At 36.9% G+C, this 26410-nt stretch overlaps 2 protein-coding genes across 4 annotated transcripts in view; both read right to left on the bottom strand.

The window, feature by feature from the left end:
- LOC107553408 (ras guanyl-releasing protein 3) overlaps positions 1-8982 on the bottom strand; it is a 35315-nt gene extending 26333 nt beyond the window's left edge. Inside the window, exon 1 of the mRNA XM_016235599.1 lies at positions 8841-8982. The gene's annotated coding sequence lies outside the window, so the exon portion shown is untranslated. The remainder of the gene's footprint in view (positions 1-8840) is intronic.
- A 2491-nt stretch (positions 8983-11473) lies between these two features.
- LOC107553384 (latent-transforming growth factor beta-binding protein 1-like) overlaps positions 11474-26410 on the bottom strand; it is a 98576-nt gene continuing 83639 nt past the window's right edge. For all 3 annotated transcript variants that reach the window (XM_016235584.1, XM_016235591.1, XM_016235593.1), the window contains 8 exons: positions 23368-23529; positions 20918-21010; positions 19685-19813; positions 16772-16909; positions 15777-15944; positions 15272-15442; positions 15024-15173; positions 11474-12339 (listed from right to left, as the gene is read on the bottom strand). In XM_016235584.1, the coding sequence (XP_016091070.1) occupies positions 12167-12339; positions 15024-15173; positions 15272-15442; positions 15777-15944; positions 16772-16909; positions 19685-19813; positions 20918-21010; positions 23368-23529 (1184 nt within the window). In that variant the 3' untranslated portion in view covers positions 11474-12166. The remainder of the gene's footprint in view (positions 12340-15023; positions 15174-15271; positions 15443-15776; positions 15945-16771; positions 16910-19684; positions 19814-20917; positions 21011-23367; positions 23530-26410) is intronic.

Genomic DNA, 26410 nt, shown 5'->3' with positions numbered 1-26410 from the left:
AGGGACCGAGCAGGAACTAGAGTCTGTCTATAATTACCATAAAACAAAGTAAATTATCCAGAGGAACAAAAGATGTGTATAATTCATAAAGCAGTGGCTGTCGCTTGTTCCTCACACTGAGCTGAAACTTCCCCAACACCATGCATTTTTAAAGAGTGGTGCTAATGCTGCTAACCCACTTAAAAGTTACATTTAATTAGACTGGTCTGTTGTTCATTTTGACATCTAGACAAAGAGTTGAAACTAGGCGATGATCTGACTTGATGAGGAACTCGACGAGCTCAGATATTTCATGACACATTTGAAAAGCGCAAAAATTATAACTCAGTCTAAAGTCTGGGATGCATCTGGCCTGAGAACTGCTTCACCTCACGATTAGAAATCTAGATGAAAGGAATCTGTTACTGAATATACAGCTTTGAACTATTGCAGCAGATGACAGATGGGTTATTGAATACAGTTTTATAGTTTCATTTAAACCAACCAAAATGAAAAATTGTATCAGCATTTACTCACTGAAAATCTAATTTTTTTTTTGGCCTGATAACCTGGGGATTAGGGACCCCATTGAGGGTAGCAATGGATAATTTGAAAGGAAACAAATAAAGGTTTTAAACATTTATTTTTAGGGTTCTCAAAGTTTACTGTAAAACAGCTTTGGAACAATGGTTATTATTGAAAAACACTACAAAATTGTATTTGAATTGAACTGAAAATGTTTCTCTGTAGTTTGTACACGTAACATTATAGTGTGTTGATAAAAGACACACTTAATACAAAAACAATATTGTCCAGCTAATATTTTAATAATTTATTTTGGCTTATTATAATATATAAATTATATCATGCTTTTTTAAAAATTGTTTAGAATTAAAATTTTTAACCTTATATATGCAGAGAGAAAGGGGAAGTGAATGGTTTCTGTAATAATGAGACAGTGAATATCATGAGTTAGATCTCTGGACCCCAACATTGTGAAATTTAGCAAGAAGGCCTGCGAACACCATGTGGCACTAGTGAATGTGAGAAATATTCATTCTCGTTCTCTCTCTCTCCCACAGTTCACTGATGCAGATGAAGGGATTGTTTGTCTAAAAGGCGAATGGACTTCCTTCTATTCTGGCCTTTTTCCTGTCTGTGTAGCAGGCGTCCCTGTGCCAGGCTAAAAATACTCTAAAACACACTGTAAACTGAAGCACGGCACACAGGAAACACGTCACAATACACTCACGGGAGGGGTGGTTGTGACCACCAATCTGTCCTTTTGTGTGTGCAAAAGGGGGTGTGAGGGGAAGAAAAAGATTATGAGAGAAAGACAATAGTCAGGAGTGTTATCATTACTGTCTTTTTCTTTCTCCTCACCACTGCGGGTTAAATAAAGGCAGGTTGTTTTTTTCCAGTCAGTGGCTTTTGAACAGGATGTCATAGGTACACAGTGGATCTGCGTCACGTGGTTTCCGCCTCCCCCAAAATAATCAAGCCAGAGTAACTATAGCTTCAATAAACAGCATGACCTTGATCTTATCTCAAATGAGAGCGACAAAACAATTGCAAATATATCAAACTCTCAGCCTGAACAACAGCGAGGAACATTAACGCCATGTTCAAACAATGGACAACCTCAATTCTCAACTCTCTCTTTTGTTTCAAAGGCCCTCTATTCAAATGAGTGCCAGATATATTTAATGTGACTACGTATAAAAATTCAGAGCCTATTTTTCCAGCTTCCATTCTTTGAGGGGATGAGCCCTCTTGTTACCAATGTGAGGAGAATTTATTCAGAGACAATAGGACTTCCCACCCATTATTACCGATATTTACAGGCAAGAATTACTCACAGTTAGGATCACGGTGGTGGACAGTAACGGAGTAGTTTTAATCCGTTACTGTACTTAAGTAAATTTGTCAAGTATCTGTACTTTACTGGAGTAGTTTATTTTGAGTAACTTTTACTTTTACTTCACTACATTCCAAAGCATAAGATCGTACTTTTTACTTCACTACATTTCATAAAACATATCGTTACTCCTTATAATATATCACGTGCTCTGACACGCAGAAGCGGTGGCTGATTCAAGAACGAACTGATTCTTTTCAATGAACCTTTCAAATCTGTTCCCAAATCGCACCAAACGATTCATTCACGAATTAGAATTAACCGATTGCAGCTGTTCTCGAGTCGACAACTCACTGATGAACTCAAATGAACCGTTTAGTGCAAGTCTCCAGTGAACTGAATTCACAAGTAAGAACCGCGCACGAGACTGCTAAAAGTAAGTTACTAATGTCGAATTTTAGGATTAATTATTGTAACTGAAAATCATATTTAGGTCAAAACTGTCAGTTGTTTGTGAACTAAATCTGCTGTAAAAAGTGATCTATTTAAGCCCACTGAAATGCTTGAATGCAGACACATCAACATCTGTGTCTCTGTTTTAGGTAAAAAAATAAAAAAAACCCTAAACATTAAAATAACACAGATTAAAGTAACTCATGCCCTTAACTAGCGGAGTAGACAGGTATGAATGTTTATTCATAACCATACTGAAAATAAGTAAATATTGTTAGCTGATGCTAACTGCCTAGCTAACAAGCTTGCTGGTGCTAAGTTGAGGTAATTTTTAGATATAAAGTCCAAATATTTTTATTCAACCACCTAGATAGATTACATGGGAAAGTAAAGGATGTCATGTGATGCTCAGAACATGGTAACTACAGTAATTATCAAAGTGGGAAGTGATGCCCTCTGGGGGCATTTGGCCAGGGGTGTTTTTACACCACAGACAAGGTTTGAGAAGAAAAAAATCATTATGAAAATATAATTATATTTTCCTTAAAATGTTCTTCCTAACTTCAGGCCTTATTCTCATGCCATATATAACTGTGATGTTCTGCAAAACAACAAGCTTTAAAACACTTTTTTCTTACTGGTGAAAATCAGATGGTCAAATCTGTTTTCTCTCAGGTACACTGCAGTGTAAGCTTTATAATGAACATTACTACAACACTCTTGTCAATGTAGTCCAAATCAACAACAAAAATATATCTTGACTCCATATAGTGGTTATTTTGGGAAAATCCCAGGTATTTTGAGCAGTAGGATTATAAAAAATATGTGCTAATATAAAAGTAAATTAAGTAGCCTATATAAAATTGCAAAATAAATCTATCTATCAGTACTTTTTTACTTAAGTACATAAAAAATGAGTACTTTTGTACTTTCACTCGAGAAAAATTGAAAAAGGAGTACTTTTACTGGAGTAATACTTTATTATATGTATCTGTACTTTTACTCAAGTACTTGATTTGTGTACTTCGTCCACCATCACCCATCCACAAGCCACGCAAGTATGCCCTGCGAAAGCTTGCATTTTCCCATCTATCTGTTTGGCTTGTTTTAGTGGGTCTGGGTGAGATACGAGCTCTTCGATCTGTCTGTGGTTTGTATACGCGAGAGTACAGGGGTGAAGACAGGTTTCAGAACGGAAGAGCTTTGCACAAGTAATGGCTTGGTAACACTAAACATGCAACAGCTGAATTTAACTCCAGTTTCAGGTGAGTCTCGCAGAACCACCGAATGATCAAAGCTCTTACCTCAAGACTGAAATACAGCGAGATATATTTATATTTCTCACCTGTTCAGGACGGGTGGGTCATTAAAATTGACATTTTGGTGAAACAATTTAAGAACTCCTGCTCATCTGATGCACAAATAATATTTAGCAACTTGCAATCAATTATAGAAGTATTATAGTGACATTTGATGGAAGTAGAATGGTGCTTTGATATATACTATGGTACTGAATGATTCATGTACCAGGTTATTTATATGGAACTTCAAAGAATATGTCCAAGACAAATTACAATAGTTAACTAGTGATTGTCTTTAATGTCTTCATAGGCATCAAATAAATCAAAGAAAGCAAGACTCTAGAAGAGACTTGTCAAATTACTGGAAGTTTACTGCACTCAGATTTGCTCAAGTTTGCAATCAAAAGTCAACGATTTTGATATGAACCCACACATTTCTCAACAAATTCTTTGAAAACCACAAGATTTGGGCTTTGATATCATAAATCGCATGCATTTTAGCACTCAAAACCTTTACTGTATATCAACAAATTTGTTTCTGTTTTTAACCTAAAGGGTATTTTAGTTGAAACATTTGAGACAAAGTTGACATTTATGAATCATATCTGATAACTTCACTAAATATTGTATTATTGCTATGTAAGAGCAACCCGGTAGTACATTTGGAGGTGGACTTGTTGGTACAGTTGTGTTAGTAATCAATTTAATCTGTGAGCGTTTTTAAACCGATTGTACTCCAGCATGAATTCCAACATTTTGGCAGAACACACCACTGATTTCAAATGATAAAACATGGACAGTTCAGTGAATCATCATTATATGACGAAGTAGGCCATGGAAACATTGAAGGACCCTTGTCCTTCCTCTCTCTTTTCTCTTAGCGTGTATGTGCATTGTGTGTGCGTGTGACACTAGCAGCTGTTTTTCTGTCCTCCTTCCTGTTCATTCAAAGGGGATGCAGACCATCTTGTTTCGTCTCATCGAGTCTAAAAAAGAACCAGCTAAACACAAACAATGAGCACAGATCCTGCTCCGCCAACACAGTTTGTTTCACACTCTCACAGCTATGGAACATTAGCATTGGGCTATTGTTACTGATGTGTGCTTTGACAGTAGACAAGAACAAAATGTATGAAACCTCTTCATAAAGTAGACATTCCATCCCCCTTCTGAAAAAGCTGTTTCAGAATCAGTGAAAAGACTGATTTATATTTATATTTAAGTGTACTGCCTCTTTCACTGATTGTTATGTGGCTGAGGTTTGTGTCACATGAAAAGCTGAGGAAGATTTGAGGTCATATCTTTGATGAAACCATGACTCCCTTGTCTAAGAATCCCATTTACCAAACATTTACTTGGATTTCGCAGAAACATTCTTAGAAATTCCTTGAAACGTCTAACTGAAATGTTGAACTGCTCAGTGGCAGATTGTTTTGTTCTGTAATCATGACTAACACATTTATCCAGGCTTCACACTTACAAAACACCTCTATGTAACTTTTCTCCAATGCTATGAAAGTCTTGGGTAATATTACGTCTTGTAGAAACTTTACTTGTGTCTTTTCACGGAGGTAGATTGTGTTTAGGCTGTGTGACATTTTGTGGCCGTCATGAACGCTGTAGATAATGTGTGACTGAGTGAATTCATGCATGCTGTTTGAATATGAGGAAATGTTACAGGTGTACTTTACAGCAATATAACACTGCATTACTGAATGACACAGGCAGTAATTTTGACTGAATCGGGGACAGCTGAAACAGAGAACAGGAGCTACTGAAAGACTGATCTAAGATAATGTATTCAAAATGTTTTCTGATATGAGGTCAGCAGGACAGGAAAGACTTCTGATAAGAGTTAAGTGCTTTTTGCTGAAATTCACTGCCATCTGGTTCAATTGTTGAAAGTGTGTGAATTTCTGTACCTGATTTCTTGTTAGAAAGAGGAAGACTAGAAAGTGGAAGATTGAGGAAATTGACACTATTTCCTCATATTGTGAACAATTCATTGGTGCATGCCGTTCCAAAGAAAAAATCGTTTGTCTTCACCATTTTAAATCAAAATATAATAACTTCCTTCAATGAAACAATTTTCCTTTTTCTGCGGACATCACATAGGTTGTACGGCTACTGGATAATTTTAATCAATAGCCAAATTGGTCCGTTTTAGCAAACTTGAATACAGTCTGGCTTCAATCCACTTTTACCTATCATATAAATTCCTTATGGATAAAATCAAGTCATTACATTTCTTTCTTGCCAAAAAGAAGAAATATGTCAAATTACTGAAATAAAATGGGTTACAAATGGCAATTCAAACAGACTTTAAAGGAATAGTTCACCTAAAAATGGAACAGATTTGCATAAATTTAGCATGCATTACATCACTTGCTCACCAATGGATCCTCTGCAGTGAATGGGTGCCATCAGAATGAGAGTCCAAACAGCTGATAAAAAAAGCATGAATCCTAGTCCTAAATTAACATCTTGTAAAGTGGAAAGCTGCGTGTTTGTATTAAACAAATCCATCAAGACAATTTTAACTTCAAACCATTGCTTCCTGCTAAAATACAAGTCCTCTATTCAAAATATTGCTATCTTGTCTGAATCAGGGGAGAAATATGCACAGATCAAGCACTGTTTAAAAGCGAAAACATTTATAAACAAATATGTTGGTGGATTTTGATGTGAGAGGACAACAGGGAATGGATTTTTTTTTACTGGAGAAAGAGTTATTATGGATTATAGACTGAAGCAACGGTTTATAGTTAAAACGGCTTAATGATGAATTTATTTCTTACAAACTTCACAAGATGTTAATTGATGGACTGGAGTCATGTGGATCTGTGGCTATCTGGACTCTCATTCTGACAGCACTCATTCACTATATCTGGATCATTGGTGAGCAAGTGATTCAGTGGTAAATTTATACAAATCTGTTCAGATGAAGAAACAAATTCTACATCCTGGATGGCCTAAGGGTGAGTATAATTTCAGCTATGTTTTTGGTCAACCATTCCTTTAATCAATAAAGAAGTATTTTTTTATTTTTAAAATTCATCAAAGGGACATAAATGTAATCAACAGTAAACTAGAAATGTGTTCAGCGGTCACATTTAGTCCTTAGAAGAGAAAACAAGTACAGCCGAGCCACTGTGAGCTCACTTAACAACGCATGTATTGGCCAGATCAGCAAAGAAAAACTTTGTGAATATACTTTCGCAAAGCTAGTTATAGAATCACTCTGATATGGACAGAAGATAGACATGCAATCACATACGCAGCAGGGCAAAAACACATTGACACTCTTGCTCTATAAATAGCCTGCCATTTTACTGGCTCACGACTGTACTGCAAATAACACTGATAAGAGAAAGATGGTTTAAAAATAGAAACAGCAGGTAAAAAGGCACTATGAAAAAAATCAATTGAGTGGAGTGAGACAGTGAGGAAGAACCATCCATGTTACAGACACCTGCCTACACTTGCCATCATAGACTCTGTGTAACTGCAGAAACAACAACTCTGTGAATGAGTGTGTGTTCAGCAAATACATGAGCGCTAGTGTGTTAACAGGGCTTAAATATTACTATCCGCTGATCCGACCCACAGATTATCAGCACACTGAGCAAAGAGATGAAAAAAAAGACTAGAGAAGGTTATTATTTGCACCTTTATTACCAAGTCATCTAAATGCTGACTTCTGTTGTTTTTATAGAAAGTTATTAACTGTATGTTAATTATAATCATAAAGTACAACATTATTTATTTTTAACCATATTAAAAATAATGATGTACTTCATCATTTAAACCTTTAATGAGTCCCTGAATGTCAAATTCAGCTAACACAAAACTGCTTATTTGTCAAATATAGTCATTCATTCAAAGAGAGAAGCTACTGTACAACAGTAATTCAACATCATGTAGTTCAAATTTTGATGTTCACGTGTGCATATATGACAAATTACTGCACAGGAATACATACAAGAGCTATTTAGAGATGCTTATTTAGAGATGACACCAACTCCAGATAGGGTGCTTGCAAGCCACATGTTAATGTTGCGATATACATGACCGCTTCTCAGCCATTTGCTTTATGGAAAACTTGATGAAATGATGATGAATAACTGTGATATTTCTATTAATGCATTAACGTGAAACACGGACATGGTTAATAAAACCAGTGAGATTGAGCTACTGAGATAAACTGAAAGAGAGAAAACATGTGTTGGAAAGAAAGAGTCAGCGTGTGCCCATGTACAGTATGTGAGTGGGATTCAGAGAGAACGTAGATGTCCTTGGGCAACGATTGTCCCTGTGACTTATGAACAAAAGTTGAAATTACAACAACATTTGCAATACAACACCTGAGCAGGCTGCAATGTGAACTGATTAAAATCAGCATTATGTTACCCTAATGCTATGCAGGAAATAGTGTATATGTTAATACACATCATACACATCAATGAATTTAAATAAATATGTGTTAAGGAGCTACACTGTTACAGACATGTTAATATAAGCGAATTATAATTACTACAGACTAACCCAAACTGTAACCCTAAAATAAATGATTTTGCTTTAAAAAAAAAAAATTTTAATAAAAAAAATATATATATACACACATATACATACACACAATTAATATGCAATGTTAATAATTTTTACATTATTTATTTAAATGAAAATCTTATCCCCTATTTAAAGAAAAACCTCATCACCAAAACTTTTGTCCCAAAACATATTGCTATGTACATACAAACAAATTTAAAAGAATGCATGCACAAAATCACAACTGTATACAATACACACACTCTCTGCACGACATGATGGTCAGACTGACCTACTATCTACTAACAGACACTGACCAAGAGCCCTGTGATCATCAGGGCTGACAAATTAATATCAGTGTTTCCCTCACTGGCTCCGATTATCACACGACACAGCACAACAGACAACAAAACATGATACACCACCAGAAAAGTTCTTGACCTTGGAATTTCTCTGTCAAATCTATCTGGCTGCAACATGTTTGCATTGAGAGTGTAAAATGGCCTTCTGGACTCTTCAGATGATCACAGTAACACCATCTGACTATAGACCACACACATTTTGATTGTTCAGAGTATGTGAAACGCAAAATCAAACCAAACTAATGTTCAACACACCACAGTTTAGCATTAGTTTGTGTTGAACCACTGGCTTAAAAAGGAGTGACAGTCTGTTATGAAATCAAATGAAAGAGATCTTACCTGCCTGTGCAGAACACTCGAGCTCTTTTGACTCAGCATAGGTGTGAATCATGCAGCATATCTCTCTACAAATTCATGCCTCCCTTAACAAGAAAGAAAGAAAGTACAATCAACAACAGTGTGGTGTGCAAGAGCCAAGCATGTGATACTGACTCCACACAGATGCATGCTGCCACTCTCCTCCCTTTGCTTTCTCTGGCCCTCCCCCTTCACTTCCACTCAGTCCCACCCCTCACTTCCCTTCGCTCTGTCTCTTTTCGCTCCATCAATCAATCATTCTGTATCTTTCTTCCCCCTCCTCATATTCCATAGTATTATGCACAAAATGAATAAATGGTTTATCTCAGCTCACCTGTTTTGTTAGACGATTTCTAATTACCCTCTCAGGTCAGTTCACTGCCTTGGTTTTGTGTGCTTTGAGAAAATATTTAGACAAATTGAGAAAAGAAATGATAATAAAGCATAAGACATGAAAATAGATCTTTGGACATTAAATATTGATTTCATGATCCATTAAAGTGTACAAAACAATCGGCATAGGAACAAGACCAACATGGCAACAATTTTACGGTAATATAAAATTCAAAGTATAATGATTTTGGTGGTAAAATACTTAATCTTTTTGCAGATTTATATGGATTGACAACTATAAGCAAGCCATTCTTAAAGGGGTATATGATGCCAATTTTCCACAAGTTGATATGATTCTTTAGGGTCTTAATGAAAAGTTTGTAACATAGTTTGGTTAAAATTCCTCAATGGTAGTGTAAAAACACCTTTTTTTACCCTGTCAAAAACAGCTCTTTTCAGATCAAGCCGTTTTTATAGCATTTCCCTTTAAATGTTAATGAGCTCTGCTGACCCCGCCTCTCCCGAGCTGCTCTCAGAGAGACTGTTTACTTTAGCGCATTCATCGTGAAACTTGCTAATTAGCACATTATTAGGAAAGGCGATGTGCAAACATTCATTACAAAACATTATACTCACTTCTTCTGTAGAACATAGACATATTTATGTGGATCGGAGAGGCGCATTCCCTTCAGAAACAATGTAATCCACTGCGAGTTCAGCGGCTGAGTAAATGACGACTGCTATGTTCATTATTACATCCAACAACAGAACACCTCAATCGCTTGTTAGGAGTCATTCTTGTCTACATCTGCTCCAGCGGTGAAATGATGGCGGGCTGATGACAGCTCACTCAGGGCGGGTCTGAGGTAAGACACCAGTCCAGTCTGTGCTAAAACGCTACTGTCAATCAAACTCATGGGAGGGGCCTGTCTGTGTGACGTCACACAGACAGGCATCCGAGATCGGCTCGATTTGAGAAAGAGGAAAACATTTAACAAGATAAAAAAAAAAAACATGGGGTGGATTTTTATCATTTTAGGGGGGTTGTGTACACACACTGCCAAAACACATTTCAGTTCAAAATACTTGTAAAAGTGCATGTAGCATCCTATGACCCCTTTAAGTTAACTTTCCAGAAAACTGTAAAAATGTCTCTTCTGCTGTGACATAAACACTATTTACTTGACCAATGGCGTGGGCTAGGTTATCTGTTTGTTCGACCAATGGCTGATGAGGCCTGTTTGTGGAAATTGTTTATATTTTCAGTTCCGTTCGTTGGCAATAATCGAGCAGAAATCAAGTACTTCAGCTTTAGAAATCCTGCCTCCTGAAGTATATTCCTCCTGAGTAATCCTGAAGTAATTTTACTACAATCCAATGTGATACAAGACAAATGAAAGTAGCGTTGGTTTCACTTACCCGGATGAGCAATCCTCTATACAGCCTAACCATCGACTGCGAGGAATATTAAGAAATATCAGCAGACCTCTGGATGCCGCGATTTACCAACCTGAATGCAGTATTCCAGAGAGCCGTAGAATAATAATTCATTACAGCCCTTTTGATATGAAAGCCATAAGTTAAGTTTGGGCCATTGGCTTCTCTTTGAAAAACAATTGATGTGACTAATAAATCACCTGACTTCTCACACAAGATCATGGCTCGAGATAAACAGGTGAGACAAAGGACATGCTTTCTATGGAACCATTGTGGAGATATAACAATGTAGTGTACATCTACTGTATTTGTTATTTCAAACTATTATTTTCTATTATTTAAGGTGATGTAATGTTATTCTGTGGTGTGTCAGACTCCATCAGTTGTATTAAACATTGTTTTTTCTTTTCTGTCTGCGACAGACAACCCATTTTTGGTCATGAGCCAGCTTAGAAGCACTGATATTTAAATGTGGACAACACAGATAAATGTGTATAAACATCACTATCTCTGATTTATTTAAAGACTTTTAATACATTATATGGATATTCAGAAGGTATTTATTAATGTACAAATTACAAATACATAGTTCTAATCAACTCTTCAGTTTAAATGTACAAAAAAAAAAGGAAACCGGAAAAGAGTGAAAAAAAAAATCCCATGGCTGTTTAATAGCAGCTTTGCAACCTGGCAAGACATTTCGCCAACTCTATCAAATGCAGTAAAAGATTTCTGTTAAAAAACATCTGAAAAAAAAAATACATAAAGGCACTTCATTTTTATTATTTTCTTTTCAAAGAAACATAATAATAATAATAATAATTTCTAGAAGAAAGGTGAGGTTAAAGGTCATGCCTGCTCCACAGGGCAGACATCCGCAGTGGACTAATGTCCCAGACACAGAGAAGTAGCTGGTGTCTGTCATTAATACAAAGCAGCTCATATAAAAAGCTTATTTTAAAGACTTGACACTGAAAACATTTTGTGCTGTGTATGTTTCCTATGAATCTATGTATTGCAGGTTGGTGTGTTTGTAATGTGGTCTGCCTCACTAAGACCTTAAGAAAAAATGTGAAATATGAATAGAAAAGTAAAGAGAGAGATAAAGAAAAATCAGCCAATAAATGAATTTGAAACAGAATGAAAGAAGGGACTAAAATAAAAATAAGGAGAGAGTCTGGCTTTTGCATTAGTAAATTATCCACACGCTCGATGTCTCTGACTGGGTAAAATAAAGCAGTCCCCCAGCTTAAGGTCATAGGGTTTGTCAGTTTGCTGAAATATCACCTCTGCTATGTTCACACCAAAAAAGTCTTTCTACTTCATAATACAGTAAAAATAATAAACTTACATAGATCAATAAAACAAATATTTTATACAGTTATCTCATAGACACCATAAGATAGCACATTAAACTCTTCATCTCAAGTAGGATTTTTTTTCTAGGTTCGTTTTTGGGTGTTTGTTCTATACAGTGCAGAGTATATGGGCCTTGATTAAATAAGAGTGGTTTTAGTGTATCTTGTGCCCCCTGCTGGTCACTTCGTGCTCGTGCTGGTTACATTCTGTCTTTGGGGCACACAGTAGTTGTGCTGGGCGGAGTGGACAAACCCTGCCAGACACACACACTTATATGAGCCTTCCGTGTTGATGCACTTGCCGTTCTTGCAAAGAGACATCTTTGTATTCAGCTCTGAGCATTCATTGATATCTGGAACACAAAACAAACGGTGTCAGAAAGTAGATCGTTTTGTTACATGTGTCTTGTTTGGGACACAGCTTTACCATTAACAATTTGAATAATGATTCTTTTAGCAGATAGAGTAATAAATATTTGTTAAAAAAGAAAAGTAATTTCTTTGCTAAAGCACAATGTGCACTCTTTTTAATGACTTTTTAGTGTCTTTTTAGGCATAAGTGCAACCCAATAATTGGAATTAAACAACGACACTAAACAAACAAAAATGTGGTAACATTTCATTCATTTATTTTTATAAAATACTACTCAACAAACTCTTTAACTACAGGTTGTCATATAAACCAGGCAGAAACTACCGGACACTGATATAAGCCTCATGGTTTTTGTTTCACAAAAAAAAAAATCAAGGAATCAGATAACACTGGTTGTACAATGTTTTTGATTCACTAAAAACTGCACTACACTGGTTGTGCGTTATGTTTCTGATTGACTAAAAAGAACAGATTCATACGAGTCATTTATACTGTTACTGGACTACATTGGTTGCAGAGTATGTTTTATATTCAGTAAAAAGAACCAAGTCAATTCAGGAATCAGAATGCTCTGGTTGTGTGGTATGTTGTTAATTCACTAAAAATAACTGACTCTTACGGTTTGAAAATCATACTACTCTGGTTTCATGGAATGTTTTTGATTCACTAAAAAGAACCATCCAAAAGAGTCATTAGTTTGAGAATTGGAATACACTGGTTGAATGTTTTTGATTGACTAAAAATAACCAATTCATAGAGTCACTCATTTGGGAATGGGACTACACTAGCTTTGATTCACACACACACACACACACACACAAAAACATGACTCATAAATCCAACTCATAAAACAGCTTAGGCTGCGCAGTGTTTTGATTGAGAAAAAATAACCGACTCAGAGACATTTGTTTGTGAATTGGACTATGCTGATTGCTGGGTTTGTTTTTGATTCACAAAAATTACTGACTAAAAGAGTAATTTGTTCGAGAATCGGACTACACTAGTCTCAAGTGTCTGTTTCACGCTGTTGATTCTGTCACAGTGTTGCGGTGTCATGGAATAAGCCTACTGCTAAGAACTCTGTCAAAAGTATTTTAGTATGGTATGTTGGTGGACAAATGTTGGTGACATAGGGCTAGATGGAGGCAGATGATTCGCTGTGGCGACCCCTGAAGGGAACAGCCGAAAGGAAAAGAAGATGTTGGTGGACAAATCCATGCAGAGGCGGATTTAGTGAATTGGGGGCCCCAGGCAAAATGTAGGAATGGGGCCCTATACATTTGCACACCTTTACCTAGAACAACCTTGAGGTTCCTTTTTTGTTGTGATGCTGCTACTCAATGGTGCCCCATAGTTGTGTCCAATTTTTCTACATTTTTCATCTACATGTTATAATGGCTTTCTTTCATGTTTTAGACCACAAAATAGCAATTGATTTACAGTTGAGATACAGGTTTTCACAAAAACAAAATAAATTATAAAATTATAAACCTCACAACTGAGCCTTTAAACCATTTTTTTTAAAGAAAAGGGATGAGTCAGAAGTTTAAATTATTATAATGATTAAAAATGGGGTTATGTGGGTGGATTTTCGCATCGGTCTGAACAAAAACTGCAGATGGGATTATTGAAAATGCACATTCATTCTCTGCCAGCAGAAGGCGCTTTTGGAGCAGCAGAAATATAGCGGTTTTCCCGGTAACGGCTGTAAGCAAAGCAGCGCTGCATTCATAAAAGCTGCTTTATCAGATCAAATGAAAACTTTTCTGAAGACAGTCGGTTCCCTACAGAGATTCATTCATATAAATTTGAAAAATGTATCGCATTTAAAACGATAAACATTTAATACGCACTGTTGCTCAATATTTAATTACAGCCTCAGATGCATGATATTTTCATTTGTTACAAGCAGTATACACTAGAAGCACATTCAACTCACACACGCAGATATTTGTCATGGTAATAAAAACCGTGAACAGCAACCGTTCACATGTCCGCGCTTAATGCACATCTTGAATATGAAAAGCATTTTAGGGGGCCCTTGGCTTTTGGGGGCCCAAGGCGGTCGCTTACCTTTGCCTAATGGGTAAGTCCGCCTCTGACTACATGTGCAAGAACCATTAACATGACCGAATGTCATTTGGTTCTATTATAAAAAGAAAAATTAATACTGGTTCTGAATAAGAACCACTTCTCGTTTCAAACCCTAATAGCCACTCTGTGCCTGGGTGTATATCATCTGCTCAGTCATGCCTCATTTCAGGAGGTTAGTCGTGATAATCACAATCCGTGACAATGTAAGAAAAACACACCCAGAATTTTGAAGTTACATTACAGACAAGGTTTTGAATCACTTCCAACCTTTAGAGGTTTCATGCCCTAATAACATACACGAAATAAATCCAATCACATATAAAATAACTCTACATACTAATGATGATTTTTTAAAACTCATTTTTATTCTATTTTTAGATTTTTATTTTATTTATCCTGAAGCTCAGATACTTGTTGATTTATAGATATTTGCACTCAACAGCACCTAATTATTAATAAAAAAAATTCTTTATAGAGTTGAAACAAACTGAAATGTAAACCTGAGCTAATCCCACCCACATGCTGAAAAACCAGCCTGATCCCTTCATGTGATACTCTGCTGTTGCTCACCCACGCAGGCCATGCGGGACATGTTGAGTGTGTAACCATCGAAGCAGTCGCAGGTGTATCCTTCCTGCACCCGCACACACCGTCCATTCTCACATCCGTTCAGCACACCGCATTCCTCTGCTCGCAGTCCTTCAAATGCATCATATGGATCTGAGAAAGATAGGTTTTGAAAACATGAATATGAGTAAATAATGGCAGCAAACAATAATCATTTCAACCAGTTCTTTAAGGTGTAAATTTGTACTCACTTCTTGGTTCTTCGTAATCTTCATAGAGGGGCAGCGTGCCGTCAGGGTTCAGAGATCGAGAGTCGTATTCAGGGCCGTATTCAATAGCTGGGCCAGCGACCAAAGCATCCTGACCATACGGCTGACGGGGACCACCAAACTGACGAATATTACACATAGTGGCATAGGCATCTGGACGAGAATAAAAAAAGTGTTTTGTTTTGATTGATTTCGTCTGTTTTTGTGTTTGCAGGTTCTTTGTGTCTCAGAGATTGTGCAAGTATATAATTACAGGGAAGCCAGATCTGTGTGGTAAGTCTAGAATAATTTTAAGAAAGAACACACATGTCTTGAGGTATTATATATACAAATTAACTTTGGAGATAAAACTGTATCCCTAATAACTATTTTCAATACCAAACAGATTAACTTTCCAAAGGGAGAGAAAGAAGGTTTCTTTCAAAGCTGATATGCTGCTCCAGATATACAAAACAGATTGTTTTGTTGTGTAGTTGTGTATTTATACCTGTATTTTTCTGGGGGCAGAGAGCACAATCCATGCCCCAGGCATCTCCGTGTAAACAGCAGCACTCTGTGAATGTGGTCTGTAGGTTGGCAATGGGCTTTGTGCAGGTCAGCCTTTCCGTCACAGTCTCCCAGCAAATACCCGAGTACACATCAGTTTCTCTTTGCCCTGTAAAAACACAAACACAGTAAATGATCATTTTAAGTGGTGAGTAAGTGTCAACTAAATGTAAATGACAGAATACTGAAATATGCTAGTTAAGGAAAAAAATATGAGAAAAACTTGTACTGCAGAAATTTACCAGTACATTTTGGTGTTAAGTTTATAGACATGTCCTTAAAACACAAAACAATGAAATACCTACAACACCTGTGAAAAATCAATATTAAAAATTCCACGTGTAGAACTGCTTATTTTGACCACACTCTAGATGGCAGTATGACACTATTTGGAATTGCTTTGAGATTAAGACCAGCAATATACAGGTAGGTCAGAGATTATCAAATAATGATCAAGGTAGATTATAGCACATTGAGGGGTGTGACATTTAGTCTGTAGTGTTTTAAATGTAAAATGCAGGGTTTCAGAGGAGAGAATATAGGTTTAAGAGAATGTAGGGTTTAGATTAAAAGATTTAGAGCATTGTTTCTCAATCCAGCTCCTTGAGGAACCCCAACAATGCAGAATTTAGGTGTCTCACTAATCTGACACTCGATTCAGGTCATGGAGAACTCGACTAATGATCTTATGAGATGAATAAGGTGTTCTAGATAAAGGAGACATCCAAAATGTGAAGTGCTGAGGGCCTCCAGGATTGGGAAACACTGATTTAGACAATGGGATTTAGAGTTTAGGGTGTGAGTTTTAAAGTGTTATTTTAGTAGCTTTAAGGTATGGGTTTTTGGAGTGAAGTGCTTTAGAGAACAGGGATTTGGCAGTGAGGTGTAGTTTTTTTTTTAGGTACATAATACTTAGTTACTGTTGTAAGACTTTACCTGCCATGGTGGGCAAAATGCAGCGTGCGCTGTCAGGTGTGAGAACCAGGGGCGGAGTGCAGAAACACTGATATGACCCATATGTGTTCATACATTTACCATCTATACAGTTCGATTCATCCACACATTCATCAGTGTCTGCAGAGTACAGAGACAGAGAGAGAAACAGAAAATAAACAGACTCAATGAGCAAGTTCAAGTTGTTCTCAGTATACGATATAGATGCCAAAAGAACAACAGTTTCACTAGCATTCACCATTTCAGCAATTTGCCATAAATTCTTTAGAAACATATATTTTTAGATTTTCAGTTTTTATTTTAAATTTTAGTTTACATTTGAATAATTTTGTTATGGGCTTTTGCATTTTTATTCGTTTTTTTATATTTCTATATAGATTTAATTAATTTTGTTTTTCAGTTTTAGTAATATTAGTACTTCAACTTATTTCAGTTAGATGGTGATATTTGTCATTTTCATTTAAGCTTCTCATCTAATATTTATATTTTAATGTTATTTTAGCTTTACTTCACTGCAAAAAATGCGTTTCTAGCTTAGATCTTTTGTCTTGTTTCCAGCCAAAATATCTAAAAACTCTTAAATCAAGAAGGATTTAAAAATAAAAATTAAAACAAAGTAAAAATTGTCTTGTTTTCAGAAAAAACAAGTCGAATTCAAGTGAGTTTTTGCTTGAAACAAGCAAAATAATCTGCCAATGGGGTAAGAAAAATAATCTTGTTTTCTGTTTGGCTTGTTTCAAGCAAAAACTCACTTGAATTCGACTTGTTTTTTCTGAAAACAAGACAATTTTTACTTTGTTTTAATTTTTATTTTTAAATCCTTCTTGATTTAAGAATTTTTAGATATTTTGGCTGGAAACAAGATAAAAGATCTAAGCTAGAAAAGCATTTTTTGCAGTGTTCAATTACAAAACTGATTTTAATAGTTTTATTTTCATTTTAGTTTTAGTTTACGAAAATTAAACTGATAAGGAGACCGCAACCAGACCTAAAGTGGCAAATTATTGCTTTAGTCCAACTAAATTGAATTTAAACGCACTTAGTATGTGTTTGTTTACATAAAATCAGATCAGCCCACAGTGTGTATGTAAAGTTTGCAGCCTCCTCCAGAACCTGGTGTCAAAAAGACTGACTCATGTAGAAACCAGAGAGACATATTTGTACAACATGTGTGTGTGTGTCTGTGTGAAAATGCATAGTTGAGTTTGGAGAGTGAATGGGTGCTCATATGTGTGTGTGTCAGTGTGGGTGTAGGAAGTCAAATGATTGTGGCTAGACTGAATATGTGTGTGTGTGAGGCAGTCGGGTGTGGCAGCTTTTAAGGCAGTGTGGCCGGGCGAGACTCCATTGCCGTGGGTCTGTGGTTTGTGTGAATGTGTGTATGTGTGTTTAGGCAGGCAGACAGCCTGCGGTGCACCATGGAGCTGCGGCCTGGATCATAACGGCTGTGCCGCCCTGACCGATTGCAAGATGTAGCCCTTTGACCCAAGCTTACACACATATATACCCTGCTATCACGCTGCACGCATTATATGTCCACAAGCCATGAGCCACCAGCTGCAGCAGGTTTAAAACGTAAATTTAAATCCAATTTAAATGTGTTGGCGTTACGGTGAGCCCAACTAGGCCAACACTTACACACACACTATCTATTCGGCATGTAAAGTCGCATGCACCCACACAAAAACACACACAAGCCTGTCATTCCAAACCGACAAAAGAACACAATGACAATTCAAGGCCAAACATCACAAGCAATAAATGGCTAAGGCAGGATGTTATAAATAACAAACCCTTCTAAGATTACTTTCTAACCTTTCTAAGAATATTTAGACTAAAATAAAACACTTTCATGTAACTTTTTTATGTTTCTGAACAGTGCCTTCTAAAATATTTCATTAAACTGCATCAAGCTGCTTTAATCTGTGTATATCTGAGAATAGAGCAGTGATACGCACATATTGTATTGAACACAATGAGAAACATTAGAATATAATATTCAATAATTTCATTACATTTAGTGTATTTCAGTGTATTATACTGTATGTGCATGTGTGTTTAAACACCTTATTAAAACAGGTAGCAAAAATCTGTTTTTTTAATTAAGTTTTTTAGTTGTCTCATGAATGAAATCCAAAACACCTTTTTACATGGTTTGAAATCCCATGAAAAATTTATTTTTTGTTAATGTGCCTTAGTCTGAATGATTAGATCAGCCATTCTCTATGTGACAGGTTGCTAAATTAATAGTTCACCATAAACATGTAAATTCTGTCATAATTTACTCACCCTCATGTTGTTTCAAACCTGTATGCCTTTCTTTCCTTTGTGGAACATAAAAGAAGATGTTTTAAGAATATTGGTAACCAAACTGTTTTACATTTTATGAACATTGACTTACAGAACATTCTATGAAATAAATACTGAGGCATTTCTAAATTTTTCTTATTTAATGTTCCACAGAAGAAAGTAAGTCATACAGAATTTGAAAAGACTGCAAAGTGAACCATAATGAATCAAGTTTACCTTGTTACTACAATTAATGTGGACATGAAACAGACTCAACAAAAAAAAAATCTGATCTGGTCACATATAACTTGGAATCAGTCGAAAACATTTTTTCATCATTATGTTACTCTAAACATGTTAGACGTTATTTCTTATGTGAAACTCAAAAGAAGATATTTAAAAAAAAAAAAACTTTTTTCCATAACAATGGAAGTCAGTGGGGTCTTTTTTCTTTTGTTAAACTATCTTCTTTTGTGCTCTGCAGAAGACTTTGGAACAACATGAGGTAATCGTCATGAACTATCCCTTTAAGAAAAAAAGACAGATAATACATAGAAATCTACAGTTGTTTGGAGATTGCATGTAAATTGTGATTTTGGACCTTACCAACACACTGCAGTTTGCTCTCATCATAGTAGAGTCCGGCCTTGCAGTAACACTCATACCCACCAGGGGTATTGAGACAAAAGCCATCTTTGCAGATCTCATTTTCAAAAAGTTTGCATTCATCTGTGTCTGCAAATCACATACATCAACACATTTTCATTATTTCATCAATGAACAAACAGACAGGTCAGTATAAATCTGAAACCCTGGACCACACCTTCAGTACAGATCAGCATGCATCTGGATGCGTTGCTCTGGTTAGTGTTCTTATTTGGGGATCTGCTACATGCAGAAATGTAATTTGACTGGAGTCTGACAGGGAGGAAATATCATCCATAAGGGGAAGTCTTGGCCTAATGGTTAGAGAGTCGGACTTGTAACCCAAAGGTTGTGGGTTCAAGACTCGTACTGGCAGGGTTGTAGGTGGGGGGAGTGAATGTACAGCGCTCTCTCCCACCTTCAATACCATGACTGAGGTGCCCTCGAGCAAGGCACTGAACCCCCAACTGCTCCCCGGGCACCGCAGCATAAATGGCTGCCCACTGCTCAAAGTGTGTGTTCACGGTGTGTGTGTGTGCACTAAGGATGGGTTAAATGCAGAGCACTAATTCCTAGTATGGGTAACCATACTTGGCCATGTCACTTTCACTTTTTTTTTAAGCATTCCATTCAAATGTACGCACACACACATCCCGACCACATCGCATTCACTCGTGCTGCCACCAGCCAAAGAGAAACCACACTCTCACTGCATTCATAAATTAAATCAGTGCATCAGACTGGCCCTGTGACTGAGGTTTCCCCACACTGGGAAGCAGGCTGCTGAGTGTGTGTGTGTGTTTCAGCATATGTAGCTCAGATGCTAAGCGATGTTTGCGGTTGCTTCCACACATTACAAAGTCAAAAATATGTGCATAAAACAGGGGGGTAAAAGTGCAAGGAACATTAATGCTCAAACATAAAACCACATGCACAAAATAACACATAAACAACCAGACATTAAAGGGACAGTTTATCCAAAAATGAAATCAATGTCATTTTTTTTTGTCCATACAATGAAAGTCATTGGGGTCCGGTGTTGTTTTGGACCCCACTGACTTTCATTGCATGGACAAAAACCTTCTTTGTGTTCCACAGAGGTCAGTCAGTCATTCAGGTTTTTGGAACCACATGCAAATGATGACAGATTTTTGGGTGAACTATCCCTTTAAAAGTACACAGACACACAGATACCTTTGAAGCTTTCTGCTAAGCTGGTTGTAGGAATCATAGGATCTCCAGGAGGAATGTAACCCCGGCCTGCTGGACACATCTGTGAGAACTGATCTGCATAAAACAGTGTCAGTAGTCAATACAGGAAACCGTCTGCTGTATTTATTTTAAGAATGGTGATGGACCCTTTTCACAAGGCTGTGATGACGCGTTTAACAGTCATCAGCATCGTAAATCATCGAAAGTTTTTCATATTTGTATTTTTTTTAAAATGTATGTACATTTATAACACTATTCGTTGTATTATATCACCTTTGCATCAAATTATAAAAAAAACAGTTAACGCTAATGCGAGGGTGTTTCTAATGCAGCGTCTATGGGAGGGATGGTAAATTTGACGATGTTCTCTCTTCTTACTGCCGTTATCAGTCTCTCTACATTTTTTTCCTTTTATTGAAAGTCACGAAAACACTATCGTGGAGTTTTTCTTTTGCTATTTGAGCAATTGGGAATGCAAAAAATATATTTGTGGTACTCTCCCATTCACTGCTCTTCAAGTTAACCCAACTATGACGACTTCCGCTTCTGAGAAACCCGGAAATGTGAAAAAGGTCCATTATTAGAAATATGGAAAGTTGTAGATAGATTTGCAGTTATGACTTGGTAAAGCAAAATAAACATGAGAGTCATTGTTTATCATTTATATGAGGTCCAGACATGATCTACTAATGTAATTGGCTTGTCTGTGAAGATTCTCAGTCATTTAGGTCATCACAGAACAGACAAGCTTTTGCATGTATTGAACACCTTTCGTCAGGCATCGTTTGCAGAAAGGTGGATATTGTTTCGCATTGAAACTTACTACAATCTACAGTACTATTTGATCTGCCTGTCTGAAATTAAGAAATGAGCAGAGACAGATTCATAAGAACTAATGCGCAATACAACGTGGACTTCCCTTCAGGACACGTCCTCTTCAACCATTTTGTAGGGAGATTTGAAGGAAAAAATGTCATAGGAATCATTACAGTTTTAAATTATAATAGCTTTAAACCTTTTCGATGTCTCTTTACTTACTTTTTCCTACTTTGAGATTAATTTCTCTAATTAGGGCCAGAGCATCGCGGTGTGAGGACCCTACTGGAATTGCTCCCTTTCTTCTTCTCCAAAATAAATAGCATTTTTGAGGGCCTAAACATGCTCGAAAACTAATTTTGCACACGTGCCAGAAGTGGCAAAAATTTACGTTTGAAATGGGTTTCAGAAGTGGGTGTGGCAAAATGGCTTGACAGTGCCACCTATACACATTCAACGAAGTGCCCCTTGAGCTACGTTTCACATACATGTATGAAATTCTGTAGAAACATGTAACACACCAATACCTACAAAAACGTCTCTTGGAGCAAAATACGAAACCCAAAATGAAGTAAGTTATTTTGCATTTTCTCAGAAAATGTTGTGCCATTTTTGCCATTTTCAGGCATTGTATTTTAACAAACTCCTCCTAGAGATTTAATCCGATCAACACCAAATTTGGCCAGTCTAATCTAAAGCCCTTTGTGATGTTAAATTGCGAAGATCTTGAGTTTTCGTTGTAAGGGCGTGTCCGTGATGGCCTGACAAATTTCGATGTTTCGTCATGAAACAGGAAGTTGTTATAACGCAGGCATACAATGTCTGATCTGATCACATGTTTGAAAACATCTACATGCCAATGTTCAGTTATAATTTATAGCGCCACCTACTGGCAACAGGAAATGTCATGTTTTACACTAACTAAAATATGCAATGCCCAATCTGCACTTGTTTGATAAAAGTCTTGGCCTGAAGACATCTAAAGGCTAATATTCAGTTATAATCATAGCGCCACCTTTTGGCAACAGGAAATGTCATGTTTTACACTAACTCAAACATACATACATGGAGATGGCTCCGTGTGCGAGGGCCCTTTCAACGCTGCTTGCAGCTTTAATTTGGGCTTAACTTTTTAAGTTCCTCAACATAAGAGTGGTAAAATAAGCAAAACTATGTTCTACTTCCAGTTTAAAATGAATAGTTTACATAAAATGAACCAGGTAAATTGATTCGCTGCAAAGAATCACTTCAAAAGAATGAATAATTCACTATCCTCAAGTTCAACTCACTGACTCGATGCATGTTGCCTAAATAGTTCTTACTTTGTTGAAAATTTGGGCCTATCTTTTTGAGTTCACCACCACTTTATTTTTTCAAAAAGTGTTAAAATGGGGAAAATTCTATTCTGCTTGAAGTTTAAAAGAAATAGTTTACCTAAAATGAACCAGATCAACTGTTTAACTGCAAAGAATCATCTCAAAAGAATGATTCATTCATTATCCTCAACTGGATATCCTCAAATGATTCATGTTGTCTTAATCTCTATACAAAAGTGTTCTTGCAGTTCTTTGTACTATACTTTTTAGATTGCTGTTGTGTGTGATGTAACTGAGTACCTGTTCCTGGTATGGGGCAGGGATGGACCTCACAGTTGTCCCCCCAGCCAGCTCCTAGCGTACAGCAGCACTCCTCTTTAGTCATGCTGCTGGCCAGCACCTTATCACACAGGTTCTCATCATTCAAGTTGAAGTAACACTCTTTCCTCTCCACAGGTGTGACTGTGGGGTACAACAACAACACAACACAGATAAGTCAGACTGGTTCTTTCGGCCTTTTAAAATATTCAGATATGAACTTTCAATCATGTTTTGTCACAAAGCAACAAAAACAAACAGAAAAACAAAGGACTGGGAGGAAAACAAAAATATAAATGAATAAATGTAACTTTTCACTGCAATACAGTAACCCACAAAAGAAGAAAACCTAAAGAACCAAGGTCAAGAACACAGCAGAAACTGTGCATGACATCAGAGAGCAGTTTTACAGTTCAGCCTTGGCTTTTCAGTCACTGAGTGCTCCTTTTTATTATTTCCACATAATTCATGTTCCAAACTATTGTGATTCTAGTTTTATGGTGTTCTACTGCTGTCCTTATATGTAAAAAGCATGATTTACAGCTCTGGTAAGAGATACCGGGGTTCTTCTTGTAAAAACAAAAAATAATGTTTAAACTCAGGAGACAGTGCGGTTTTATGAGAGGAGGAGGATTAGGCTGGTGGATTTGAACAAAAGTTCTTAACTAAAATCATTGGCTAAGATCTAAGAAAATGCTTCCTGCACAGCTGGTGTGTAGCCACTCGGTACACACACATATCCAATCAAAATTATTCTTTTATTTCCCAGCTCCACCATGTTCTTCAGCACTAGAGGAACAAATTGATTCCAGTCTAGCCAGCGCAATCCCTTAAACCTTAAGCTATTTTCAATTTTGTACATCTACCACATCTGATCTTCTTAAAGGGATAGTTCACCCAAAAATGAAAATTAGCCCATGTTAGTTAATCAAATGAATCCAGTCGGCGTTATATTAAAAATAGTCTTTGATCTTCCAATCTGTTTAATGGCAGTCAGCGGGTGTTGCAGTGCTTCAGTCCAAAAGAAGTGAAATAAAGCGCATCCATCCATAATAAAAAGTGCCTCACACGGTTGCAGGGGGTGAACAAAGGCCTCCTGTAGCGAATCGATGCATTTTTTGTAAGAAAAATGTCCATATTCAAAACGTAATAATCACTTTTATCTAGCTTGCGCCAACAGTTGTACACGGAAGCAGCTCCGGGAGGATGACGTAAGATATCGGTGAGTCTCGTAAAAAACAAATTTTGTTTACAGGAGCAAAGGAAGCAAAATTTCCTTACTTTAGCAAAGGAATACCAGTCTTCTCTTGGCCTATATCGAAATCCTCCGACATTCTTCTTCTTTACAAATCCTCGTTTTGTACTTCTAATTCGTGATCGTTGTTTTGTTTTGATCTCTCCCCTGCGCTTCCGCGTTCGTACCTTCTGAGCGCCGCATGCGCAACGCAGACGCCTACGTCATCTGCCCGGAGCGGCTTCCGTGTACAACAGTGAGCGCAAGCTAGGTTAAATTGATTATTACGTTTTAAATATGGTATATTTTTTTATATAAAAATGCATCGATTTGCTACAGGAGGCCTTTGTTCACCCCCCCAGAGCCGTGTGAGGCACTTTTTATTATGGATGGATGTGCTTTATTTAACTTCTTTTGGACTGATGAACTGCAACACCCACTGACTGCCATTAAACAGCTTGGAAGATCAAAGACAAGTTTTAATATAACTCCAATTGGATTCATCTGAAAGAAGGAAGTCATATACACTTAGGATCAGAGGTCGACCGATGCATCGGTTTTGCCGATTAATCGGCACCGATAGTTGATTGCACGAACTATCGGTTATCGACAAAAATCCATGCCGATAGTTTTCTGTGTTGCGTCCATTGCTGGAGCGGCTGAGAAGGGTCTGCAGTCATTACACAGTGCGAGAGCGGCCTCTAGTGGTTGAAATCACTGACCGCACGTGCTATTTGTTTAGACACGTGATACTGCACGCTGAACAGAGCAGGAAACTTCAGACGCGGATTTAAATGCAGCCGACAGAAAATCCTGGCGCGCCACAGAGCGCCATTACATAGTTTTCCTTTAAATTACATTATATTGGTCCCGAATCATTGTTAATGTACATAATGAATTGTGCATTGTGCATTTTCAGCAAAACGGATGTCTTTCTGTGGCTCTAATAAAGTCTGTGTGCTTCATTTATAGAGCTATAATATAGGTTGCGCTTTCTCTTTCCGTTTGCTCCATTTTTTAAACACCGAATTTCAAACTCATCTATGCCAAATTGTTCATTCTTGAAGTAATCACTGTTTTCTACAGAGCTGCTTTACAGCTAAAGGCTGGAATACACTACACAACTTTTGCCACTGTCTGGAGAAGTTGACACTAGTTGCCGAAAGTCAGAGCCAGTTTGCAGATTAGAGTTGACAGATTTCATAGAAAATTGTGTAGTGTATGATTGTCACAGATTCCAATTTTTTAGCTTCAGACTATGATTCCATCCAGTCGTAGAATATCAAACATGTTTGATATTTTGAGCCAATTTTAGAACACGTTGTTTTCATTTGTCACAAATCATTCTTGTGTCCGTTTGGTGATTAAATAAACTGTTTTAGACCGCTGCTCGAGTTGAACACGACGCGTCCGGAATGTGTGTGATACCGGTGAGTTCTCCTAGACTCAGCGCTGCGCTTTTATTTTGATTAGATAATCATCAAGTGTTCAAGAATAGAAGCAGTTAAAGTATGAGAGTATACATACAATATTCATATGTATATAATTTTAATGCCTTTGTGTATATATTTAAAGATGTGCATCTTTAAGCATGACAGTTGAAATGAAATGGTAACACTTTAAAATAAGAGTCCATTTGTGGCATTAAGATTAATGAAAGCTGTGTAAGCATTGTTCCTTGTTAGAGTGTGTTAATTTCAACATTTACAATTGCTATTATTTTTTTTACTACTACTACTAGTATGGTTCAGTACTGTTTTTGTTAATAAAGCACTATTTTAGTTTTTGTTC

Source organism: Sinocyclocheilus grahami, unplaced genomic scaffold, assembly GCF_001515645.1.
Source record: "Sinocyclocheilus grahami isolate Dianchi unplaced genomic scaffold, SAMN03320097.WGS_v1.1 scaffold18.1, whole genome shotgun sequence".
Taxonomy (NCBI): domain Eukaryota; kingdom Metazoa; phylum Chordata; class Actinopteri; order Cypriniformes; family Cyprinidae; genus Sinocyclocheilus; species Sinocyclocheilus grahami.
This window is presented reverse-complemented; position numbering and strand designations above follow the sequence as displayed.